We start from the raw sequence: 24,828 nt of genomic DNA, 5'->3' as shown, positions 1-24,828 counted from the left end.
TGCTAGCTATTGGATGAGGAACATTTAACCAGATGTTAGCTAAAAGCAATGATTTCATGGAATGTTGAAATGTGATATAAATGTAACAAACCATGTCTCAGTGTAACTGTACTAGCTTAAAATAAAGTAGCAATGAAATTAATTGGTTTAATACTGTGAAGTGTATGGATAAACAGGTGAAACTGAATGCTAAAATAGATTATGAGAGCTTCAAGTAGCTAAATATGGTTAGCAACCAGCTTGAATTGTAATAATTACAGGTAAAAATTAGTATTTATCAGTACAAACGTAACCAACCAGACCTAAATATAATATTTTACAGAAATTGTAGATATTTTTGTTAACAGTGTTTATTTTTGTATCAGAGCCTGTTAGGTGTGACCCACCGATGAAGGCATGTGCATCAAGAAGGTTTTTTGAGGCTCTCCACTCGAAAAGAAGCATTAATAATAGCATAGGCATTACAAAATAACCCCCATTTAAATCGGTGTAGAAGTTAACAACAGCAGCATTTAATCAATCTGTCGACCCAAGTCTCAACACTGACATCTGGTGGTGAGCTTGGCACAGTAGCTACTACATTAAACTGAAAACTTTCTGGGACATTTGACTTTTCCTTGAGAGAATAAATATATTTAATTTAAAAAAACTTTTTCAGTACTTGTAATTTGAACACTTAAGAATATTTTTTGTTTTTGTTTTGATAAGCAGACCTATTTGACAGCAGGAAATTGTTCTAAGCACTTTTGGAATGTTATAGGCCATACACCTAAAGTTCATTGTCCTTTATGAGGGGCTGTTTCTTAACCCTTAGGCATGGGAGAAGCCCGGGGCCAAAGTCAATGCATATAAAAAAGGAAATGCCTTTAAAAAAAAGCCTTGATTATCTGTAAATAACCCCAACATGAGCCAACAACAGCACCTGGCTCCGAATCTAAATCTGAGTGGGAGGCTGCACTGTAAAGCTAATGAGTAAACACTACTTATCACAGCTCTATTATGCGTGGTCTGCTAGGTAAATCTCTATCTACTCTGCTGAGAAACGTGTTTGTGTCTAAGATTTGAGGAGGTAAATGTTAGTTAGAGGACTTTACAGGCATGCCAATTGTTTATGCGCCGTGCTGCGGGCCTGAGGAGAGGCTTACTGGAGGTTTCTGTGGGGAGGAGAAGGGAGCCAGACAGGCGACAGTCAGCGCTGTCTTGGCCTCAGGGCAGAGGCAGAGAGCGAGCAGGCGAGCCAATGAGAAGGAGACATAAACTCCCCTCTGTCCTGCCCGCCTTGGCTCAGCTCGGCGCGCCCTGTAATTACGAGCTCTAGTTGGGTTGGGCGCCGCCACGGTGGACAGCCCGGCTGCTGCGTCAAGGGAGTTTGGGAACGCCAGCTCCAGACGGTGAGGACTTCTGAACACTCCTTGGTAACAGTTTAGGGCAAAACAACCCCAAAGAAGCTGGGAAATGAACGGGCAATCCTCACCTGTCTTCGAGGAGAAGAAACCTCCCCTCCTAGTTGGGAGCTCCATCTCAGCCACCAAGGATTCACCAACCCTGCCAGAGTCTTCATCCACAGACATGGCTTCTACAGCGGTCAGAGTGCGCTCCATGGCCCGCAGGACTTCTACCAGGCGCAGCAGCCTTACTCAGCCCAACATATGAATCCGTACGCGTACCACCACTATAACCTGAACGGGATGGGTCCAGGCGGTGCGTACCCTGTGAGCAAGTCAGAATACCCGTATCCCCATGCAGCATTCAGAGAGCACGGTACATTCAGCAGGGAGGTGCAGTCAACGCTGCTGGACGGAGGTAAGATCAACCAAATCCAAATGTAAAGTGACTGGAACTGGTACAAAAGATTGATCCCTTGTCAGAATTTAATATTAATTAAACGATTTATAAACTTAAGATTGCCATTTTCTCTTTCACACATACCTCTCCATCTTAAGTACGACCAAAACCACACCAACCACCTGAGGATGATGTGTGGCAAATGCTCACGTCAAGCCTTTTAAACCTGGTTATTGCGCACGAGTTTTACGCACGAGAGTGAGCGAGGTTATTTTCCTTCACAAACAGTAGGCCTTTAACTGTCTTCAGATTACATTCTATCTTTATTTTTTATGATAGCCTCTAGCATTGAACTTCGGAGTCTTTATCATAAGTGGAGGAGTAGCAAGTAGTTGGAACAATAGAGCACTCAGAGTAGCCTATAAGAAAAACACAAATACATACTAAAGTAACATTTGTGCTAAATCTACTTCTGCAAAACTAAAATCAAACACCATTTCTGACATGGATCTATGTTTTTAAATGAAGATATTGTTGCTTTGATAAGCAGACAGTGAATAAAGGATGTGTGAGTTCTTACAACAGAAAAATAATCTTAATCTTTCATTTGGATAAAACAAATTTTCAAGAGGAACAAAAAATATATGCCTCAGAGTTTTAGAGAGCGGTACAGGAGAGGTTGGGAAAATGGAGAAACAGTGGGTAAAGATTCAACCCTGAGAACAGTGAGACATTGACACAGATAAACACAGCTCAGTTATCTAATTTTTGTTTCACTTTCTCGCCTCTGTTCTCCTACTTCTATCAGTTTTTTTATGACGGGGAAATGGAGGTCAGAATAAAGGCCTTTGGGTGGAAGCCATGGCCTAGTTCTTGCCAGTGACTTTTAAACTTTGTCAGATCCATGAATGACACGCAGTTGGTTTATTTGCACTTTATAGGTAACACGAAACAGCCTGTCTTTGAATATATTAGCAGATCATTTCAAATTATATCCAAAAAAGTAAAAATATGGGATAAAAAATTGTGTCTTTTAAAGGAAGAACCTCAGATACGTTCACAATAAAGCCATGAGTTCACTACTGAGTCAACACACAGATCCTACAGTAGCATTACAAGAACATAGAAGCAACATTCTCCAGGTCTTTATTCCCAAACAGTAAGTTACACATTGTTCAAAAATGTTGTTTGTGTCTACTTTTGAACTTGGATTGTGAGTGCAAATGACAAGAGGACAAACGAACTTGACAGACTGGTGTTCTGTTTTTGACATTCCAGTTGGGAGTTGACTCCTGGAAATGGCCCTGGGGGACTTTGGCCCTCAGCCACACACATCAGGTGTCACGGCATGTCAGTCAGCCTTGGCCTTTGAATCATTCGGTGAGGATGGCTCCTTATCGTTCAAGGCCCGCAGCCACATCTTAATACATCAATTGATAAATCAATAGTTTTAAAGATACACAAATAAGGGATGAAATGACTTTATTGGTATTTTTAAAGACCTGTTGGTTATATCAATTAGAGAAATGATTCCCTGCAAAGTCATTCATGAGAAAGTGTGAGTGAATTAATACAAATCATAAACAGAAGAACAAGAAATGTTCAAATATGGGGGTAAAAACATCCAAATAATATGTAGAAACAAAATCCAAATATAAACATCACTTAATTACCTATTCAAACTGCATGGAACAAGCATTTTTTAATTATTGTGATATTTTCCAATCTTTATACGTGTTAAAAAAATGTTAAAAAATATTAGTATTAAAGTTTTGTTGTATTTTTAAAAGTAGGTAAAAAAAAGTGATACAAGAAAAAACAGGAGCACAAAGGCAGAGGGATGTATACAAGCGGGCCTTAAGGCTACATGAAAAGCACTTATAAATCTCAGTCTCCCTCCCCGGCTGTGGGAGACACTCAGACCAAAATTATAAGTTCCCTGTGCTGTCGGAATTTCTTTGAAATTTCGGGGTTGCACTAGCAGCAGTGGCCTTTTTCATGCAGCAGCTTATCTGCCCAGACTGCCCTGTGAAAACAAAATGTGATTATACTGTCATGCAAAAGCAAAATCTAACCCAAGCTGAGTTAGAATCTGACAGAAAATCATAAATCCTACATACAAAGTTCCCACATGAGTGTTAAAATACTTTTCACTCCTACAGTAAAAGAGGAACCACTTGTCGAGGTTCGGATGGTCAATGGGAAGCCGAAGAAGGTGCGAAAGCCACGGACCATCTACTCGAGCTACCAGCTTGCCGTCCTGCAGCGGAGATTCCAGTCGGCACAGTACCTGGCACTTCCGGAGCGTGCCGAGCTGGCCGCACAGCTGGGACTCACTCAGACGCAGGTGAGGCTGCTGTCCAGGACAAAAGAGAGAATATATATATATGTATATATAAAAATCAAAGATGGCTACTGTCTTTAAAGAAATGTTTTCTCTCTCACTCTAAATTGGTTACGATGTCCTATGTGAGGTTGCATTGGAGTTGTAGTTAAAGATGAGGCACACAAAGCAGTTGAAGTGTCAGTTGCAACTGACGCAATGCAGGGTTCACAGTGTCAAGTATCCATAAGTCTAAAAGCATAGAGCTGCTAATATCAACTAAACTCATAAGGCTGGGGGCATTCAGTGTTTGGATTTCACGTTTAAGCCTAGTAGGCAGAGAAGTAATCAGAGTTAATAGTTTATTATGGAGTATATACACTGAGCTAAAATTTGAAAATTCCACACTGAAAGCAGTTGAAGAGTGTTTTGAAATGTGAAAGATGAGAGCGTCTGAGTGGGCATCAATAAATCTTCATTGGTATGCGCAAAATCACAACAAACGTTATCTCAAGACACTTATACAAACCAAGCAGATCGATACCATACTCTGTTAAATTATTAACAGGCAGAAACCTCGAGCAGAACTAGACTCGTGTTAGACAGCCATCTGCCTCGACCGAGTTGGGGTTGGAAAGAGGGATAGAGGAGATAAAAAGAGAGAGGGAGATGATAGTGGTGAGACGGACAGTAGTAGTTGTAGCTACGCCGGCAGAGTGACAGCTGATCAAATTTATATCACCAGGGAGTTTCATTGTATTAAAAAACACACATGTGTGTCACCCATTATTTGAAAATTGATACAAATCAAAATGTAACTAAGAGTGTTTGGGCTCACATTTAAACACAAAAAAATATGTGTTGATTGAAGTGACTAGAAGCTTAAAAGGAAGACTTTACTGTCTGGCATTACATTTTAAGTGTAAACATTTCAAAAAATGTTTACAAATTCTTATTTGAAAATGTCATACAAGATCATGAATCTTGTATCAACAATGCTCGAACTGTTTATATAAATTTAGAGGTAAAGTATAAATTTCATAAAGAGGTCCAAAGATTGGAAGAATGTTAAGACACTTGAAACAACCCAACCTCTGGAGGCTATAGGTAAGAAAAATGTATAGTTATTGTAATAAAAACACTTAAAAACAATGATATACAGTAGACGGTTCTCAAATATAAACTGGGAGTTAAGTAAAGTCAAATACAAACAGGTACAGAGGGGTAGACAGTGATCCTCGCCTGCACCGGGACTTCCTACTGTCATGTCAGGCTGGTTTATACAGACACACTCCTCCCTCCAAATGATTTAATAGCACATTATTTATCTTCCCCTGACTGATTAAAGACAAAACCTGCGGCCTGGGTTGAGTTATCTCTGCTGTTATAATACTTAGTTCAATATTATGTTTGGGATAAACGCAAAAGCTTCAAGAAAACAAAGGCAGAGTGCAATACCAGGCGACGATGCCTTCATGGTTTTAATGTTGAAACAAATTAAAGCATTACGACGAGTCTCAGAGTAACTTTAAATGACATTTAATAGATTTTAAGTCATGTTAGACAACTATTCTGCCAGCCATAATTGCTAATACCGTCTTATGCTGTATTGAAGCGAAGGATTACTTACGTGTTATCTTCTTTATTAAATAAACATGTGCATCCTTCTGACTATTCAGTGTTACAAAAACATTTAGACAGGAGGATGTTTTTGATTGACAGCTGTTACGCAATTAAAGGGAGAGCTGAGATTCAGAAACAGAGGTTAAAAAGGGGATAAATATTGTTATCATCGTAATCAATTAGCTAACTGAAAACCACAAAACTCTCATTTTCAGCTGTTAAAGCAACATTAGTATTCATTTGTATTCAGTTCTCCAACCACAACTAACAATTCAGGAATAAAAACAACATACTTTAGCACTCCTGAATGCTAAATGCCTCACTGTGTTCACAAGCTAATCGCTAACATTAACTGGTCTACTGTTTTGTGCTGGGTAGGGACCATACAGCAGGTTTAACTCAGCATTTCTACAGACACAGACTTAACATGGGTTTGTAGGAGAAAATAATAAACAATGAACGTATGAGGGCTAAAGATGCTAAAAAATTAAACAATCATGGGAACATGTTGTAGCGTGTTGATGCAGCAGTAACATTGTGGATCTTAAGCAGAAAACAAACCTCACTGAGCAGAAATGGATAAAGAAATGGGTTGTTTGAATGACACATTTAGCGTCACAGTTCTGCCAGATGGTTCTCTCTACAAGATCTAAATTATTTATATTAATTGTCAATGTGAATTGAGTAACCACCGGAGCACGTCAAGTCTTAAATACCACTTGAAGTCAAGCACACAGCTTATTTAGGGAGCTTTCCTCCTTCTCACCAAAGTTGATTAGGTGTCTCATGTGGAAATTATCCAGCATGGTCTATATTTTCCCCCATGTGAGGTTTGACACAATCACATTGTGTACTATTATGTACTGGAAGTGTGATGGATCCAGTGTGATGATCTTTGACTGAGTGACTGAAAATGTAACTGACCTATGTCCTTGTTGTACAATGTGTCTGCAGCGGGTCAATCCGTTGTTGCTTGTTGGAGCCTGAGTTTGCCATAGTACTCTTCCAGCATGTAGTGCCTTTGAGGTTATTCTGGAGAATTTTCTTGACATTATTTGTTGTTGTCTTGGATTGTTACAATTATAATAGACATACGTTTACATAAAGCAAGCATACTTGTCCACTCCCATGCTGATAAGAGTATTCAAATCTTGATCAATATCCCTTTAAGGCACATTTATAACTGATTAAATAGGTGCTATTAATTTACAATTACGATGGACAGTCATGCGATTAGAAACAAATGGCTTCACAGCCCTAATATTTGAGTTAAAAATATCCATGATAAGAATAATAATTAAAAAATATTTAATTTCCACCGATCAACATATTGCAGTGTGTTTAGCTCCACCCCTTAGGGTTGGGTACGTACACGTACAAAAAGAAGGTTGGTACAAATCAGTTATTTTGGTACCATTCCCAACTTTTGACAGTGAAAACACAAACATCTGCGTACGGTACCAAACCCAACTGAACCTGACAACTTGATGGAAACACTATGAGTCTGACACTGTTTACCAACAACTCTGTGATCCAGCGTTTAGCCATGTTAAATAGATTGTGGTCAGTTGGAAATTTCTGTTTGAACGAGTAGGAAATTAGTTGCTTTGAAGCATCTGTAGACAAAATCGTGGGGGTTGGCTTTCAAGGGTCTGTGGGTGCTGTTGTGTTGAATGCCTCTTTACATGAGGCATGTTATTAAACCACTGAGCTAAATGGACACCCTTTTTTACCACTTAATTTGGATATGACATCACATAGTTAACAGATAACATTTTTGTTGACCTTCATCCCTAAATGGTCCCTTACAGTCCTTTTTGTCTGCTTTATTTGACTGGGGACATGCGAAACTGAATGTTGTGGGACACATAAGTTGTATTTTACGGAGCCCCTAAAGTGACATGTGCAGAAATTTTTTTTGGAAAGTATCTTGTGCGCACCAGATACTTTCTCGTGAGCACGAGATACTTTCTCGTGAGCACCAGATACTTTTTCGTGAGCACCAGATACTTTCATGTGAGCACCAGATACTTTCTCGTGAGCACCAGATACTTTCTCGCGCGCACGAGAAAGTATCTGGTGCTCACGAGAAAGTATCAGCCAATCATAGTGTAGATTCCAGGGTATGTGGTTGTGAAGCGATCCCTTTAGCCATGCCCGAGACCAGAGCACACCGAGACCAGAGCGCACCGAGACCAAGACTAGTCGATATCATCCCGCATTTAGGCAGTTATTTAATGAGGACTATGTTTGATCTTTTGTTACAATGAGTAGCCTATCTGCAAACGTTTTATCCTCACCCTGTTACTGTATTATTGATCAGTCTGACGTTCGTTTACCTGCATATGAAAAGTGCTTTAATTCCTTTAACCCATTATGTTTAACACTATGATGATGTTTTATGCTTGGTCCAGATTTGCTGAAGTCCGTTTTACACTGCTGGTATATCAAAGCTAATAGAACACTGATTAGGAAATTGCTCAATGTATTTGTAAAGCACTGGAGTGTGCAGGTGTCTTCTTGCTGTGGAGAATAAGCAAAGCTTGAGTCGGTCTCTACTCTTTAGACTTTGACATATTTATTGAGGCCGTACAGGAGGTTTCATCATTAATATCCTGGCATAAAACATAATCTCCTGCTCTCCTCTTCATTAACATAACAGGGCGCAAATACTGTGTGATGACGTCACATCTTCACGCACAGTGTAACCTTTGACAGAACAGTACAATACAAAAAGCAAGGGTGCCATCTAGTGACCACATTTAACAGTATTATTACCACAGATAATATCTGATCAATAAATATAAGTTCACTTTGATTTGCCAAAGAAAAGACTACCAAAGAGTACCAAAGCTAAATTAGTTCTTCAGTATAATGTTCAAATTAAAGGAATTAAAGCACTTTTCATATGCAGGTAAACGAACGTCAGACTGATCAATAATACAGTAACGGGCTGAGGATAAAACGTTTGCAGAGACGTTAGCAGATAGGCTACCCATTGTAACAAAGGATCAAATATAGTCCTCATTAAATAACTGCCTAGAATGCGGGATGATATCGACTAGTCTTGGTCTCAGTGCGCTCTGGTCTCGGGCATGGCTAAAGGGATCGCTTCACAACCACATACCCTGGAATCTACACTATGATTGGCTGCATAGGAGTGAGACATCTGATTGGTTACAGACATTGCCCTGCAGTCTCAAAAATTCCATTCACAAATGCAGTGAGGTTCACAAATTACAAACAGTTCGTAAATGCAGACTGAACAGTCCGTATATAAATGTAACAAGATACAAGGCAGCCCAAGGTTGAAATAAAGCTCAACTAACTGCTGTACTGTCATTTTTAGATCAAAACTGGTTGATCTCCAGTGCTAACTATGTATCTTGTACGCATGTGAAACTTTCTCGTGCGCACGTGAAAGTATCTGGTGCGCACGAGAAAGTATCTGGTGCTCACGAGAAAGTATCTTGTGCGCACGAGAAAGTATCTTGTGCGCACAAGAAAGTACGAGAACTATATTATTAAACAATTATGAAGACATAAAAAAATACAATTCAGCTTGTCTGTGAATAAGTTATGGCTCATTGTATAACTTGTTCATCATTAGGGCACCATAGATCTGACTGTAATTACATCTGTGTATACCATTCATTTAATTTGTTACTTAGATGTTGTCACATTATGTGTGATGTCCCACCCTAATGCGATAACAAACACCTATTTAATTATTAAATTACACGAAGGAACAAACAATTAGGCAAGGACCAACTAAAGTGTGTCAGGTAGCTGTCCACAACTCCAAATGCTTCTCCATTACTGCAGGCAGCAGTGGGCTTTTAAAGGCTGAGGCCAGGTGCACCTCGTTAGCCTGATTAGATGCACCTGCAGGGAAAGGATGACACAGAGAAGGCACAGACCAGAAACATACAGCTGTAACAGTATAATTAGAAAGTCTGAGCCTAGTTCTTTCAGCTGTTGCCCTGACTGTGTCATACGTATTTGTCAAATTAAAATAGTTGTTTGAGGATGATACCGCTAAAGTACAATGAATATTTTCATATTGAAAAACAGATAATGTCACTTTGTGAACACACTCACTCTTCACACAGTCAGGGATTTGAAAAAACTGATTTGGTTTGTCATTGGACAGAGCATTTTACTACTCGTCATAGTGCTCAAAATCTTTATTTTTTAAGATTCCTAAACATTTAATCGTCTTCTCCTTCAGGTCAAAATTTGGTTCCAGAACCGTCGCTCCAAGTTCAAGAAGCTCTACAAGAACGGAGAGTTTCCACTTGGAGATATTCCTCTTGAGCACAGTCCGGACGCCAGCGACTCCATGGCCTGCAACTCTCCTCCATCTCCAGCTGTGTGGGACAGCAACAACAGCAACACCAGTAACAACAACAACAACAACAACAACAGCAGCAACAGCACTAACACAAACAGCAGCAGCAGCAGCAGCACTAATAATGCAGTGATAGATCCTTCCAGTAGGGGGCAGGGTCACTTTCATCCTCCGGTTGAATCCTCGACCGCATGTATGGGAGAGTACACACACCAGAACTGGTACCAGCAACAGGGTGCACAACTAGGGCTACAACAGTCGGGACAAGCGCACTACACTGCATCAGGCGCAGCGTCTAGCGCACAAAGTCTCGGAGCTGTTCACTGAACACTGAACATCAACCCTGAAGAAGAGTTCACGAGGAGGCCTTTGCTATGAGTCTGGGAGGATTTTTTGCGGATGATTTATAGCTCTGTTGTGAACAGAAACACTTGACAGAGACACCAGTCATAACTTTAAATCCTAAACACATGTGTTGTAAAACAAGTTCCTCAAATGCTAGCCCCAGTTAGCCTGGTCTCCTCAAATCTGGAGTTTGTGAACTCATACTCACACAGAGGTTATCATGGAAATATGAGTGACTGGTGTGGCCTTTGCAGTGCTCAGACTAAAACTTAAAGTTTTATTTAAAACCACAGGTGACAGAATAATTTTCGTATGTTTAATATTTTTTAAGTGTTGCTATTTTAATGCCAAAAAAAATCCATGCATTGATCAACTACTGCCATCTGAAGCGGTGATTTCATCCCCAAAGTTGTTACTACTGAAATTCTTCCAGGCCTTGTAGCATATTAAAGTCCACCTCACCCGCATAGGATGCTTAAAGGTACGGTGGGCTTTTTATGAACAGAAAGCTGGATGGTCTGAAGGTGAGATCAGCTACACAAGTGGAGAGACACTAAACTGTGGAGAGACACTGAAATGATCGAGGATCCATAACAGCAGCAAGCGTCCTGCAGCTTCAGCATATTCGTCACGTCTGTTTGTTTTTGTGTTGGAAGAGTTGTTGTTTTCCCAGAAAACACCTGGAGTAGATGAAAGTAGAGCTGTATGTAAACTGTGACTGCCGAAAGCACAAATTTGTTGAGAAAATGTACCATAAGTGATGTCACGCGCTCAGTATTGGTCCGAAAAATTTAAAATTTGACTTAGACAAAAGTACATGTAACAGGCAGAAACCTCGGGCAGAACCAGACTCATGTACGACAGCCGTCTGCCTCAACTGTGTTGGGTTTGGGAGGAGAGATAGAGGGAGATGAAGAGAGAGGGAGATGATAGTGGTGAGACGGACAGTAGTAGTTGTAGCTACGCCGGCAGAGTGACAGCTGATCAAATTTATATCACCAGGGAGTTTCATTGTATTAAAAAACACACAAAGTGTCACCCATTATTTGAAAATTGATACCAATCAAAAGTGAGACAGATTACAATTTTGGTATCTGCAGCAGCTTTGGCACGGGGATCAACAATGCAGTTAATAGATTATGTTTACTGGATTTCTTTTTTGTTGTTTATTTGCTACTGTGTTGGATTTAGTGTCTCAAATGATGAAGGAATATAAAATAATGAAAAAAAAAAAAAAAAATGCGGAGCCAGAGAAATCTTCCGAGACAAGCTCCAAAACTAAATACTGAAACTCCCATAATGCAACTCAGAAGTGTCTCTCATTTCACTGTCCTTGATTAATAACGCTCGCCTCCTTCGTTTTGGAGGAGCTCCGAGGAGAGGGGTTAGACGGAGTCATGAGGAAATGCTACATTCAAATTCATGCTAGTTTTCTGAGACTACCAACCCCAGCTTTAACTGAAAGAGCCCAGTCAGTGTGACGGAATCAGAGTGTTTTTTTTAAGGTACAAAAGTGAGGCCAAGTCTCGCCCAATGCAGATGCATACAAGTCAATGCATGTCAAATTTGTGAACAGGACAATGTAGTTCATGCGAAATGCAAATGTGTTTACCAAAACAAAAAAAACAACTGTTTATTTTGGGTTCTTGCTGCTGCAGTTGAGCCAGATTGCAGCCTCCATGTGATTTGCAAGTAGCAGTTAAACTGCCACTCAGCAGAGATGCACGGACAGGCGCTTTGCAGCTGCAGTTGAGCACAGTTGGTTTTTGCCTAAAGAAACCCTGGTACTAAATCGACTACGACCAACACAACGGGTCTTTAAAAAGGGCACTAAAGCCTCAGGTGGCAGTAGCCAAACAAAAGTTAATCCAGACACATTCCCTGAAAAAGGCAGAATTAACCAAGCTACGTATGTGTGCCTCCAAGCGATGTTACAAACCAAGACTAAATGTGTGGTTTACAGACGTATCTGGAAGGGCGAATGTTCTGTGGTTTATGTTTAACCAATTCAGGACAGAAGAAGAAGAAATCCCAGGCTCAACACTTGTGAGAAATGCAAGCAACAAGTGCTCCACCAGAGCCACAGTAGACATCTCACGACTGTTCTGACTCTTAAAGAAGAATAAACTGATTTTCATTTGTAAACTTTTAGGTGTGGCACTTCAGTTCTGGCTCCCAAATATTACAAGGAACGATATCTTGAAATACTGTTCAGGAGAAAAAGTTATTGCAAGTTGGTGCTATAGCATTTGAAACAGAAGTTATGTAATTTCTATTAAGATGTGCTGCACGCAAGTGTTTATTTATATTGTCAACTGTAGATGAATAGTGGCGTACCAGTTTGTGCCTTAGGAGCTTTTTTTTTGTCAGAAATTGAGTCTAAATAAATGTCTATATTTGAATCAGCCATTTGTTCATTGTGTTAGGTGTGTGTCTCACGTGATTGCAGTACACACAACAAAAGTGTTGAAAGTGTGCTGACGGTGCTTTCCTGGTGTTCCTGTCAGACTGAGTCAGACAACAGATACAGGTTGCACCCATCTATATATTATAGACACACTCACACACACTCAGTGCGTGTAAAGAAGGCTGTGGGAGGTGACAGTACAGCAGACACTCTGGAGTCTCTGGATACTAATAACACACCGCTGACACTGAGAGACGGGTGTACACTGCTTTCATGTGGCACACAGTTGGAAAGAGGAGGAGACATGTGCGTGTATGCAAGTGTGTGTGTGTGTGTGTGAACGTGCGTGCGTGTGTGTGTGTTTCTGACAAACAAGCTGCCCTGACTACCGAACCCACAGGTTTTCCATCAAATAAAGGAGATGAAGATAAAGTAAATGAGATGTACGCAGCAATGTTTCTCATGACTAAATGCTTTCTTGCAAAGAGGTACATGAAAACTTAACAATCATAAGTTGGCTAGTATTTAGCTTAGCATTAAGTTTTAAAATAATGGAAAAAAGCAAGTTTGGCTCCATTTAAGGGTAACATAATCTGTTCTGAGTCATGAGAGCTGTATCTGTCCTCTCATCTGCCTGGAAGTCTCAGTATGTGTAGCCTAGCTTAGCTGAGAAATTAGTGGTAACATAAAGACCTTGAAATAATCATTAAGATCAATTCAATCCAAGAACATGCACCTTAATTCTCCAGTGAGGACTTTTTAGCTGAGATTTTTCAGACTGAAATTTATACCACTGTCTCTTTATGACCTACGAAAACAAACAAGCCATTTGCAACATGATTGATATTTTGTATATAGTCACTTTTCATATTTGAAATCACTACCATGGGGTAAGCATCAGCCAAAGTGATTAATTAGAAATATAATTGACTGTTAAAATAAAAAGTAAATGATTTTGAAAAGGAAACTCTCCTTCCACGATTACAGGACAAGATCAGCAAAAGGAAAGAGGTACTGCCACTTCCATAGAGGGCGCTAAAACCGACACATTTGTAAAGTTCCTCACAGGAGCTTTAATTCAGAAACAGAGGAACATAAGATTTCAATTTACGAGGAGTTCTCTGTTGCTATTGTTGCTATTTTTTGACAAACAGTTAACTTAGCAACTTTTTATTATACACATTTGGATGCTTTCTTGAAGATGATTACATGAAGAATAATATGAGTGTTATGTCATTATGGTAAACATAAAGGCTAAATGTAGCTTAGCTGTTAATTAAGGCTTGGAAACGTTGAATACAAATCCAGCTTAGCACTGAGACTGGAGACGCTGGGCTTCCACCAGATCTGTATCTTAGAGCAATTTTAAAAGCCATGGTAGAAATCGACCGGTGATTGGGTTTAAAGAGCGACCCTTTTAATTGGTGACTTTCAGCCAGATTATCCCTCACAAACAGCTTTAGATTATAATCAAATACTTATCTGATGAGGATACTTAGACATTTTAATAAAGCACTTAACTAAGATGCATTGCCCGGGAATTAAACAGTTAATGTTAATTCAACAAAAACAGACAAGTTTAGTTGAGGGTCATCAGTTTACAAGGTCACTCTTCACACTGCAACACCAGAAGCTGGCAGTGACGCATTTGTGGTAGGCTCAGAGAAGACAGTTGTGTAACAGCTATTAAACCAAGTGAATCACAATTGTATGTAATGTTATTGTGGACAGCTGGTAAAATGAAAACACTGGTTATTCTACCCATCAGAAATATAAGTAATATAAGTTCCCGGACCTTTGGAAAGTACTACCCGCCAAATATCGGCTTTTCAGAGGGAGAGTAACTTCCCCAGAACTAAATTTAGATCCTGTTTCCTTCTGTTGAAATGCGCATAGTTCCTCAAAAGGATCCTAGTTCCTGGGGACAGTTCCTGCGGTCAAAAAGCACCTTTTGACACGAGGCTAAAAGCCCAACTTAGTTCCTATTTCTTATCTGTTTCTAGGTTGACCAAGAGCTTGGTTGAGTCGGCATTTCCAATATGGCGACCCCCATTATTGGGCTTCAAAATGCCTCTTCAGCAACCAATAGATGATGTCACAGAGACTGCACCCATGTTTTACACAGTTTATGGGAAAGAGATAGCTACTTTCCAAAGTTTAAACATGCCTACCAGCACATTTTTATCCCACAAGTTGAAGCTTGTTTGTTTAACACACGTAAACCAGAATTGTAAGAGGGAAATGTATTATATTTGAGGGTGATTATTAAATGCTACTTGTGCTTGCTTTGACAAACATATCATCAAGCCGTCTGGCACTTTGTGTTTGATTTCAGTCCAAGAATACAATAGGTATGATGGTATGATGGTGCCAAGCTTGGTATCCTCACGTGAGTGCCATGATACCAACACCCAGGGGATGTTTGCCAGCAGTTTAAGTTTTACAGTTTAGACCACAGGCTATTTGATAAGTTAGCTTTAGGGGTGTTCGTTTGACTTATTTAGGTTTCATACCAAATGACACAACCAGGACATATAGTTCCTGGTGTTGCAGGGTTATTCTTTCAGAACATTTATGCTCTGCATACAGAATAAGTTTGGATTTTTAAGGCCAGGAAGCCTAGGCAGGAACTGACTCTCCTTGACTATATGTTCTTCATTGGTTTGTTATCATGTACCTTGAACCCCAGTCAAAAAAGTATCCATCTCTCCTCTGCCATCTCCAACTGCCTCAGACGTCCAATACATGATTTAAAAAAAAACAAGATAATATTTTTATTTGTCAAACTACAGGAAGGTTTTTCCACTTCACCTCATTTTAACCTGCATTTGCTGATGCAGTGACAAACTGTGTTCACAATTAATGGTCTTTAGATGTGATTATGAGTTCATGCAGTGAGTTAGACTACAGAGTCATGTCTCTTTTTCAATGCAGTGCCGCTTGCCCAAGATCACAGCCATCCAGTATCCAGTATCCAGCAGATTATTGGAATCTGTTAAGCATACTATATACTGTAGATGTTAAAATCTAACACATTCTTTGTAATTTAATGCTCAAGAACATCATGTTGGAATAAATGAAAAAGAAATAAAATAAAAGTGAAAAATCAATGCTTAGCAGTTTACAAAGGCTGCATCAAAGAAAGAATGCACCCAGTTACAGATAGAGTACATGACAAACACAGCATCATGGAATTGGGCTTTATCATGCTCACTACCATGAGCCCTTTTAACTTCACAAGAGTTCACCAGCAAACATATTTCATATTCTCCTCGTTGAGTTTTGAAGTTGATTTATTGTGTTGTTAGTTATCATTTCCTGTTTTACTTTTTAAATGTCTTATCCCACATGTTACGTCTTTGCTTTGTTTTTTCCCCCTGCCCTTGTAATTTCGTACCTCACCTGGGTCTGATTAGTCTCACGTGTCCCCATTTACCCTCAGTCTATACAGTCTGAGTTTTTTCTCATTTATGTGCCACTTTTGTGTGGCTGGGTGCATGTTTACTCAAGGATGTACTGTTTCACCAGTTTTACTGGGCATTATTGTTTTGCTTTTATATATACATTTCACTCACCTTAGACTTCCAAACAAAAAAACAACAGAAACAGAAAACAACAACAAGTAAAACAAGAGGCCCTTCGCCGACCTTGTCGGTGCTCGGGCCCTAATGATACAAGGCTAAAACAGGATAGCGGAAAGTAATATGAAATACTAAAAAATTACAATAAAAGTATTACAATACAATCAGATAAATAACAGAAAAATAAAATGAATGATGTATCTTTATTTAATAGGGCTGTTAAATGATTGGTTTAATCCTGATTAATCAGAGAATATTAAAAGTTTTGAAAAGTATTTAAGTCCAGTTTTTTATGTCCATAATAGCTTCAAGCCTCCATCATGTTAAACATTGAGAAAGTACATCTCACCCCAACTCTCTCAGCTGAAGCACCGCCAAGATCACTTGTGGTTGAGTTTTCAAGCAGAAAAAAGGATTAGGCTTCCAAGAAATTCAGATGCACTTGGACCGTGATTACGCACTGGAGCTACTAAGAAAGTGGAGGGGATATGCAGAAGCGAAGGCGAAGTCCCGACTTTGGATGGAGATTATGAACCTACACATCAGCAGAGAGGTCGGAGAGGGCAATCTCAACTCTCACAAGACTTCCCCTTTAAACTCTCATTACATCAAAGCTCTACAGACACAAAATAGGCCTCACTGCTCAAAGTCAATAAGGGAATTAATTGGTCAGTGGGTGGAGTTTTCTACAAACTGAACATGATCTACCATGATAAGAAGCGAACCATCATCATAGTACTGAAAACCCAGAATCAACTCTATAGTTACCTCAATAACCACAAATCCTGCTTCGTATTATACCCCCTAGGTCAATTAAAATAGAACATATAATGTTAATAGTCTGGGAATTCCAATCAAGTGAAGCAAAGTAATGGCCAAATCAATAATAATTGACGGATCCAGTTTTGCTTTGTTTTGCTTCAGACCAATACAATGATGTTAGCGTGATTTTGGCATATGACTATCTTTTGTTACAAACATTCAAACGCCCCTCCAAATTAATTTGAACAATACTTGTGTTTTGTATCAGATACCTGGAAGATGAATTGCATTCCCATTGGACTTATTATTAAAGGTAAAGTGGTAAAGTTTAAATAAACAGACATCTACATTATGTTCAGTTAAACACACAAGCGTGCAGGGTGTGGACCCTCAACCACAGATCCATGAAGACACCTTCCCTGTTTGTTTAGGCTCTTGTCTTCCTGTGCTGAGCCCTCAGCTTCCAGGTGTCAGAGAGGAATGTATGTGAACATCACAGGGGAGACATACAGAGAGGGCCAACAGGGACTTGTAGAAACCTGTGACTGGTACTCTGCAGGAAAAATGGTTTTTACCAAAGCAATTGTGAGTTACTGGCAGAAACAAGCAGCCATACTGTATTTTACAGTAATATAAAACTAAAGACAATCATGCCAGGTGGATTAGTGATTTCCTATTTTCATGGTTAGAAAGTCTGTTTTGAGTGTTTCATCACGTTCAGTCATTGTCACTGATAAAACGACTCCCTGGTCATCTGTATCACTATGAAAAGCTGGATGACATGTTTCGAGGCTGAGCTAAGGTTACTGTTTTATACTCCAGCTCTTTGGTGTTTACATGCGGGCTAAAGACGGGGTGAGACGAGGCGATGACATCAGCTGCTTGGAGCTGAGCTGAGAGGAAAACTCAGCAGTGGAAGGAAAGTTTATATCAGAGTCTTGAAAGATTTGGAGGTGACGTGACTTTCCTTTCCCTGCCTCCAGCTATGATCTGCAGACTGGGCTGTGACTGATATGTGTTTTTGCAAGCCGATACTCAAACCAACACTAGTACCCCCCACCCCCTGCGGTTTACAGAGGCCTGCAGGAAGGGGATATTTGGTGCAGATTTAACTTTCGGAGCGCTGGATCTTGCATAATATGAACAGTCAGAATCTTCTTGTGTATTAAGAGTTATCCAAGGTTCTATTGGCTGTTTATCCACCATAAATATCCATACCACCAGCCAGTTACCTTAGCATCCAGACTGGAAAGAGGAAAAAACTACTCTTGCTCTGTCCTGTGATGATCCCTCCACACCACTAGGTGTCCTCGTGTTGCTGGTTCTTCCTTCTGTTGCAGGTTTGGGCCTGGTGTAGCCCTCATTATAAATCCTCCTCTCTTTTCAGCGTTTTGGCTCTCACCATCTGCTCTCACACTCCCTATGCAGGCATCGCAGCGCGGCTGTCCTGTTCCTTCTTCTCTGCTTCACACACATGCACCCATACACACTCACACCACTTATAACAAGCACTGACCTTATTTCATTCTTTTTTATTTTGATTTGCAAAAACTTTAGAATTTTTGCATAATCCTCGCCTTTCTCTTTCTTTGTTTCAGCCAAAGAGCCAGGTTGTAACAGTCCAAAGATGAGTTTGTTAATTTAATTGATAATTGAGATGTTGTATTTTATCACATCTCTACAAAACAGGAGTGTAAAAATGCAAACCTGACGTCCTACATGTAAATAGGGGAAACAGGCAATACAATCAGTCTTTTTTAAAATAGTGACAAATCACAACAAGTGTTATCTTAAACTATTAATGAAGAACCAACATCAAGGATAAGAGTCAGTCTTATCTCATCTTAATCCTCCATGAATACAGCCCTTTGCAGTATTTAGCTAGTTACAGCGGGAAGGAAAAACTTCCTTTAACAGGCAGAAACCTCGAGCAGAACCGGACTCATGTTAGACTGCCATCTGCCTCGACCAAGTTGGTGTCGGAAAGAGGGATAGAGGAGATTAACAGAGAGAGAGAGCAAAATTATAGTGATGAGATTGATGGTAGTTGTTGGGGGAGTAGGGTCCCAGTGTGTCAGTTCCCCTGGAAGTCTAAGCCTGCAGCAGCATAACTAAGAGCTGGTCCAAACCTGAGCCAGCCCTAACTATAATCTTTATCAAAAAGGGAAGTTTTAAGCCTACTCTTAAAAGTAGAGAGGATGTCTGCCTCCTGGAATTGCAATGCATTTAATTCCTCCAATGAAAAAACACTAGAGTAATGAAATTTGTGCAAAGTCAGATTCTCTGCTGGAAAGAAACGGTATCGCATCAACACGACAAGTTTTCATAAAAATCTAATTTTGTTTGGTTCTACAATAATTCTTCTCAAGTTTAAATGCCATTGAATTTAAACTTCAAACAGTTTTATCTCTAGGCTGTTAGTTAAAAATGGACCAAACTCTTCTGTTAACGTACGTGTTGCTAGCTAGAATACAACATTTTATTATTGCTGCCAGTTCAATTGTAAATGCTCAAATATATCAATCCAACACTGTAAATATACAGCAAATCCCAGAAGAGAATGCACACACACACTAACAGACACTGTTTCTGACACAAAAGCAAAGCCCTGCAGTATCCCAGTTGTACTCAGACACCAAGCGTGTATGTGTTCTCTCACAGCGGGTTCACAATTAACAAGCAAATATAAAGTGATGCCTACTGTTTATGACTTACTTTAATTAATCTGTTTTTTCCCCTCATCTCTCTCTCTGCTTTATGCTCTCCTGGAGGTCACATGCCGTCATCTGCCCAGTAGCAAGTTGTGAAGTCTTAACTTTTATAGGTTTTACACTTTCGTCCTCACGCAAGCTCTGTAGCTTAGCCTCTAAATTTCCTGTTCCTCCCTCATGTGCTTGGTGTGTATTTTTTCACATGAGCATCCTGAAAGATGTCATAACTTCAAAACAAAAAAGTCAGTTTTGAAAGGATGAAAGGGATGAGAGAAGGAACCCATTTTGTTTCGCACCCATTCCAATATTTATGATGTATAACTTACATAATCTACCACATGGCCCCTGATGTCCTCTTTAATCTATAAACATGAAAACAGATGATGGATGGGCAGCAAGAGACAGAACACAAAGACATCTCCCTTCACAACTGTTTTATCACGTCAGGACCACAACACGTCAGGTAGGCCTATGCCTGGTTTATACTTCTGCGTTAAACCTACGCCATAGCCTACGCCATAGGTTTACGTAATTCTTTACTTACACAGAAGCCTATGCCATAGCCTGACGTGCACCTCCTCCAAAATGTAATTACGCATCAAAGGGATGTGGACCGCAAGCCGTGTGTACGGTCCAATGGGCGAAACGTATATCCTGTATTTACAGCACTTCCAGAATCACTGAACATTGGCCATAAATTTAATCTCCTCCCAGGTCTCCTCTCTTTTCTTCCATATAATAATTGCTGTATGATTAACGGCAACATGTATCAGCTCCAATTCAACATGGACAGGACCGGAAACAGGCGACCAGACTACCATAGAGACCACACCGCCCACAAGTGTTTCAGCAGAGTATTGCAGTGTGATGTGAACACATAAACGCACAGGTATGTGGTAATCACGTCGACCACTGCTGCATAGGGTCAACGCAGATGTATGAATCAGGCTTTAACAGTTAGCTTTGTTGCCCAGAGCCGCTTCCTTCCATGCCAGCTCACACCACAACCAGAATCTCTTTAGACCACAACCAGTGTTGGGGTTAGAAAAGTAATACATGACTGTACTCAGTTACTCACTGCTGAACATGACTACTTTCTGTAACTTAGGTCACAATGCATTCACATGGAAACAGAGTTTTAGGTCACTGAAAATTGAGGTTTTTGAAAAGTTTTTAAAGATTTTTAAGAACTCAGTTCTTTGCAAAAATTTGTATTTGTAGGGACAACAGATGGGAACATTCTGGGAGATACTGTCATTAAGTTTATTTGCATGTTCCATTGGAAACCTAGCTGTCCTTTATCATCATCATCATCATGATACCCGATGGCGAATAAATACTTGATGTTATTCATTTTTAATTTAAATTATACAATTAACAATAGCAGCTTCCTCAAGAGGATGCTCAGTTCACATGCGCACTTATTTTTCTATTGTGTTCAAAGTGACAGACTGATTACACATTATTCCCACCTAGTCTGCACTAATGTCCATATGATATTGATATTGATATTGATGTGATGTTGCTTTTTCACTGCCATGTTGGTATCTTAATTTTATTTATTGTATTATTGGTATTGTTGTGTCATTGGTATGCCTCAGTGACATGGTTTCTTATCTTGATAGTGGGCATGTTATGTTATGTTGGTATGTTGAATGAATGTATTGTTTGTGAGCAGCACTGCACTTAAGTCCACGACAAATTTCCCCCTGGGGACAATAAAGTTTTATCTTATCTTAGTGGCCTGGTATACCCATGTGGGCATTTTCAACGGATTCTGCATCATCATGAGGACAGAAAAATATTCAGAAAACCCCACTGGTGTGGATTGTATTTTTCTGAAACAGAGAGAAGAATCAATTTTGCGTGGACGTAGCATTAACTGCACAACATATACAAGCCTTTGTTTTTTTTAAATCGCTGCTTTTGTCAATACCTGTTGTTGAAAATCAAACCTGGGCTGTTTGGTTAGTGTCGGCATCATGCTCTTATCATGAGTGTCACTCAAGGTCAAGGGGTCTTTAGCCACTAGCTTTATGTCAGCATGTTGCCTTTGTAAGTGCTTGGAAAGATTTAATGTGTTATATTTGTGTGAAGGGAAAAGTGGCCAGGGCTAGGTTTACATTTACTGTGACATTCTTGTCCTTTCCTGCAACAAATGAAAAATAATGTGCATATCTCCGAGCCTCAAAAGATGCCTTTATTTGCCATGCTCTGTTGTTTTTGCTCTCCCTCTTCATGAACTCGAGCAACTGCCACAGACCCATAAAGTCAGGTAGTGATGTGGAAGCGTGAACGAAAAGGTACAATTCATTTGTTTTTCTGTCCTCTTGTTATGCATTTAGTTAAAGAACTTAATGTAACTAACAAGATAATCGTACTGTGTTACAGACAAATGTAATCCATGTGCAGAGCTTTGAAGATTACGGAGCCCGGGGCTCCGTAGAAGATAAATTAACAGAAGAACAAAACACAAAAAGGTCAAACAGAAACAGAAGGGCTCCAACAACACAAGGGAGGAAACACAGAAGCTAACTACACACTAACGAGCAACAGGTGTGGACAGGTGAGTCTAATGAGGGTAATCAACAAAGCAGGGAAACACAAGGGCAGGAAGTAAAACTGAACAGGACATGCAGGGATCAAAAACTACAAAATAAAACAGGAAACACAATAGACGAGTAAAAAACACAAGAGAAAATACACACACACACACACACACACACACACACACACACACACACACTCAGGAATACAAAAACACTAATGCATGACACAAAGTGAACATAAAGATAACTCATAACTGGTACAGATAGGGAGGAAACAGGACGTGAAACACAAGGTTAATCTACAATATAAAACAGGAATTAAAGAGATGACAACACAAAGAAAATACAGTACTAAATAAATGCAAGTCATGACAAGTAAAGAGTCTGTACGCTCTATCTACCCTACCCCATCTCCCCCACTTTAATAAGGGAAGAAAAGAGAGGGAAAACACAGAGAGTGGTTTGTAAAGATCTGTTAGGAAGAAGAAAGGAAAAACAGAACCAGGGTGAGAAGCTTGTTAGGGCCAAAGCTCAACTCCAGGGGGGTCAGTCTGTACACCCTACATTAGTCACCCACTTTCGTAACAGAAGAGAGGAGAGAAAAGAGAGAGAAAGACCAAGATGAACGTTTAAGATAAACGCCTTAATATAAAAACTGTTTTTTGGACTAAGTTGGATTAAATACTAAAATTTGAGCAATGGGCTCAACAGTACCAGCTGCAACCTGTAGAAGATAAGGATCCAGATTGAAAAGACTAAGAGTTGGCTAGAAATGTAAAGAAGTGATGTCTTTCCTGTTAACACTGTTATCGTGGCAAAATGTTCAGGTGCCCGATCAGGTGTTCCTCTTTGTGAGAATGCAATCAACTGTGTGCATTTGAGAAAAGAAGAAGAGGAAGAAGGTATCCCATGCAAGGCAAACAGTGTGTCAGTCATTTTTACTGTTATACCTAAACCTCTTCCTGCCAACAGCCCATGTTCAAGCAGAAGACGGCTGCTTTACATCATGGCAATAACAGAACTGAAAGGAAATAGTGAAGTCGTTCTTTCCTTATTCTTTGATTTGAAACAATAATTCTTCATAAAACGAATGACTTATTCTAACCCCCCACAGAGCTGTGGGAGTTAACATCCATTGAAAGTAATGTGTAAAACAAATAAGTTAATAATGATCTGTCCGGATGTGTGACATGCTTCACCGATCATGTCACGTCTTTGGTCAACAGATTTCTGCAAAAGATACACCAGTGTATCCCTGCTCTGAGTTCCTCCAGAAACCTCCTCTCTCTTCGATCCTCTTCCCCTCTAGGACCATTTAACAAACTGAAAGATGCTCCACAATGGCTGAGGGGAAACGATTTAGAGGTTGGCTGAGGAGAGAGGACCTGAAGATGTGCAAATGAATGAATTAAAAAGCAGCCAGGGTGGGCAGGACTCTAATGCGAAGGATCTCATCTCAATCTGTGGGGTATTTCAATTTGCATAACCATGTGTTCATTATACATTGTCCCTTTCCAGCTGCAATTTCACAACATTTAACACTGTTGCTATTGTCACTTCTTTGTAGCAATCAGCAACTTAGGAATGAACTCACTAGCTCTACTGCTGTTGCCAGGAATGTGGGAGAGGATCTTGTATGGTTGGGGTCCAGCAGCTCCTCAGTATTTCATTATTTCCCGACTCTCAAGACCAGCCTGAGAGAGAAAACAACATGTTGCCACAGTGTCAACATGCAGCCCCCTTTCTACTGATTGATTTGATGCAATGTGTGTGATCAGGGTGTCCCTAGCATTGCATTTTCTGTTGAGAATAGATTACCCTTGTCATGGGATTTTAACCAGAATCATGTATTCAACAAAGCCAAGTATTAATCCAGAATAAAGTGTTAAATTGAAAATGCTTTTCTTAGTTCAGAGAGATCTGTCTACTGTTAATGTTCTGTCTACTTAAAAGCTTTTCTGAAATATTTTATAATATAGGGGTGTTAAAAACTACTACTATTTCCTGTGTAATTAAGCATTTATTAACTGTGTAACTAATCATGTAATAACTGTGTAATTAAGCATTTATTAACTGTTTATACACTCATTGGTAATTCTTTAAAGGGAAAAGGAACTTTGCCATACTGGAACAACTACAATTTGGGCATTTTGACATTTGCTACATAGCTATTTATGTTCTGTTTATTTTGTGCCCATGCATTTTAACAGGAGAGGTAAACTTTACATAGGGCTTTAAATTATACAAAATCATGATATTTATACCCAGTGAGAATTCCTGACTGCTTTTGAAAGGTAATTTGGATGATAAAATGTATGCATGGCACGAAAAAATGTTAAATATTTAATTTGAATTAATAAAAATAAGTCACATTTTTAACATTTTAGGTGA

At 39.6% G+C, this 24,828-nt stretch overlaps 1 protein-coding gene and 1 long non-coding RNA gene across 2 annotated transcripts; both read left to right on the top strand.

Moving 5' to 3' along the window:
• Positions 1-610: 610 nt before the first annotated feature.
• Positions 611-12,832, top strand: LOC117831827 (homeobox protein Dlx3b-like). Its single transcript, XM_034710710.1, is given in 4 exon segments — positions 611-1,567; positions 1,570-1,803; positions 3,948-4,132; positions 9,963-12,832. Coding segments are annotated over 4 exon segments (978 nt in total). The 5' UTR covers positions 611-1,455; the 3' UTR covers positions 10,410-12,832.
• An 8,182-nt stretch (positions 12,833-21,014) lies between these two features.
• Positions 21,015-24,410, top strand: LOC117832682. The gene is made up of 4 exons (XR_004635234.1): positions 21,015-22,191; positions 22,280-22,454; positions 23,747-23,905; positions 24,005-24,410. It is a non-coding gene; the product is annotated as an uncharacterized LOC117832682 (long non-coding RNA).
• The last annotated feature ends 418 nt before the right edge of the window (positions 24,411-24,828 follow it).

This window comes from Notolabrus celidotus, chromosome 20 (genome assembly GCF_009762535.1).
Source record: "Notolabrus celidotus isolate fNotCel1 chromosome 20, fNotCel1.pri, whole genome shotgun sequence".
NCBI classification, from domain to species: Eukaryota; Metazoa; Chordata; class Actinopteri; order Labriformes; family Labridae; genus Notolabrus; species Notolabrus celidotus.
The sequence above is the reverse complement of the archived record's forward strand: the minus strand, read 5'-3'. Positions and strand labels throughout refer to the sequence as shown.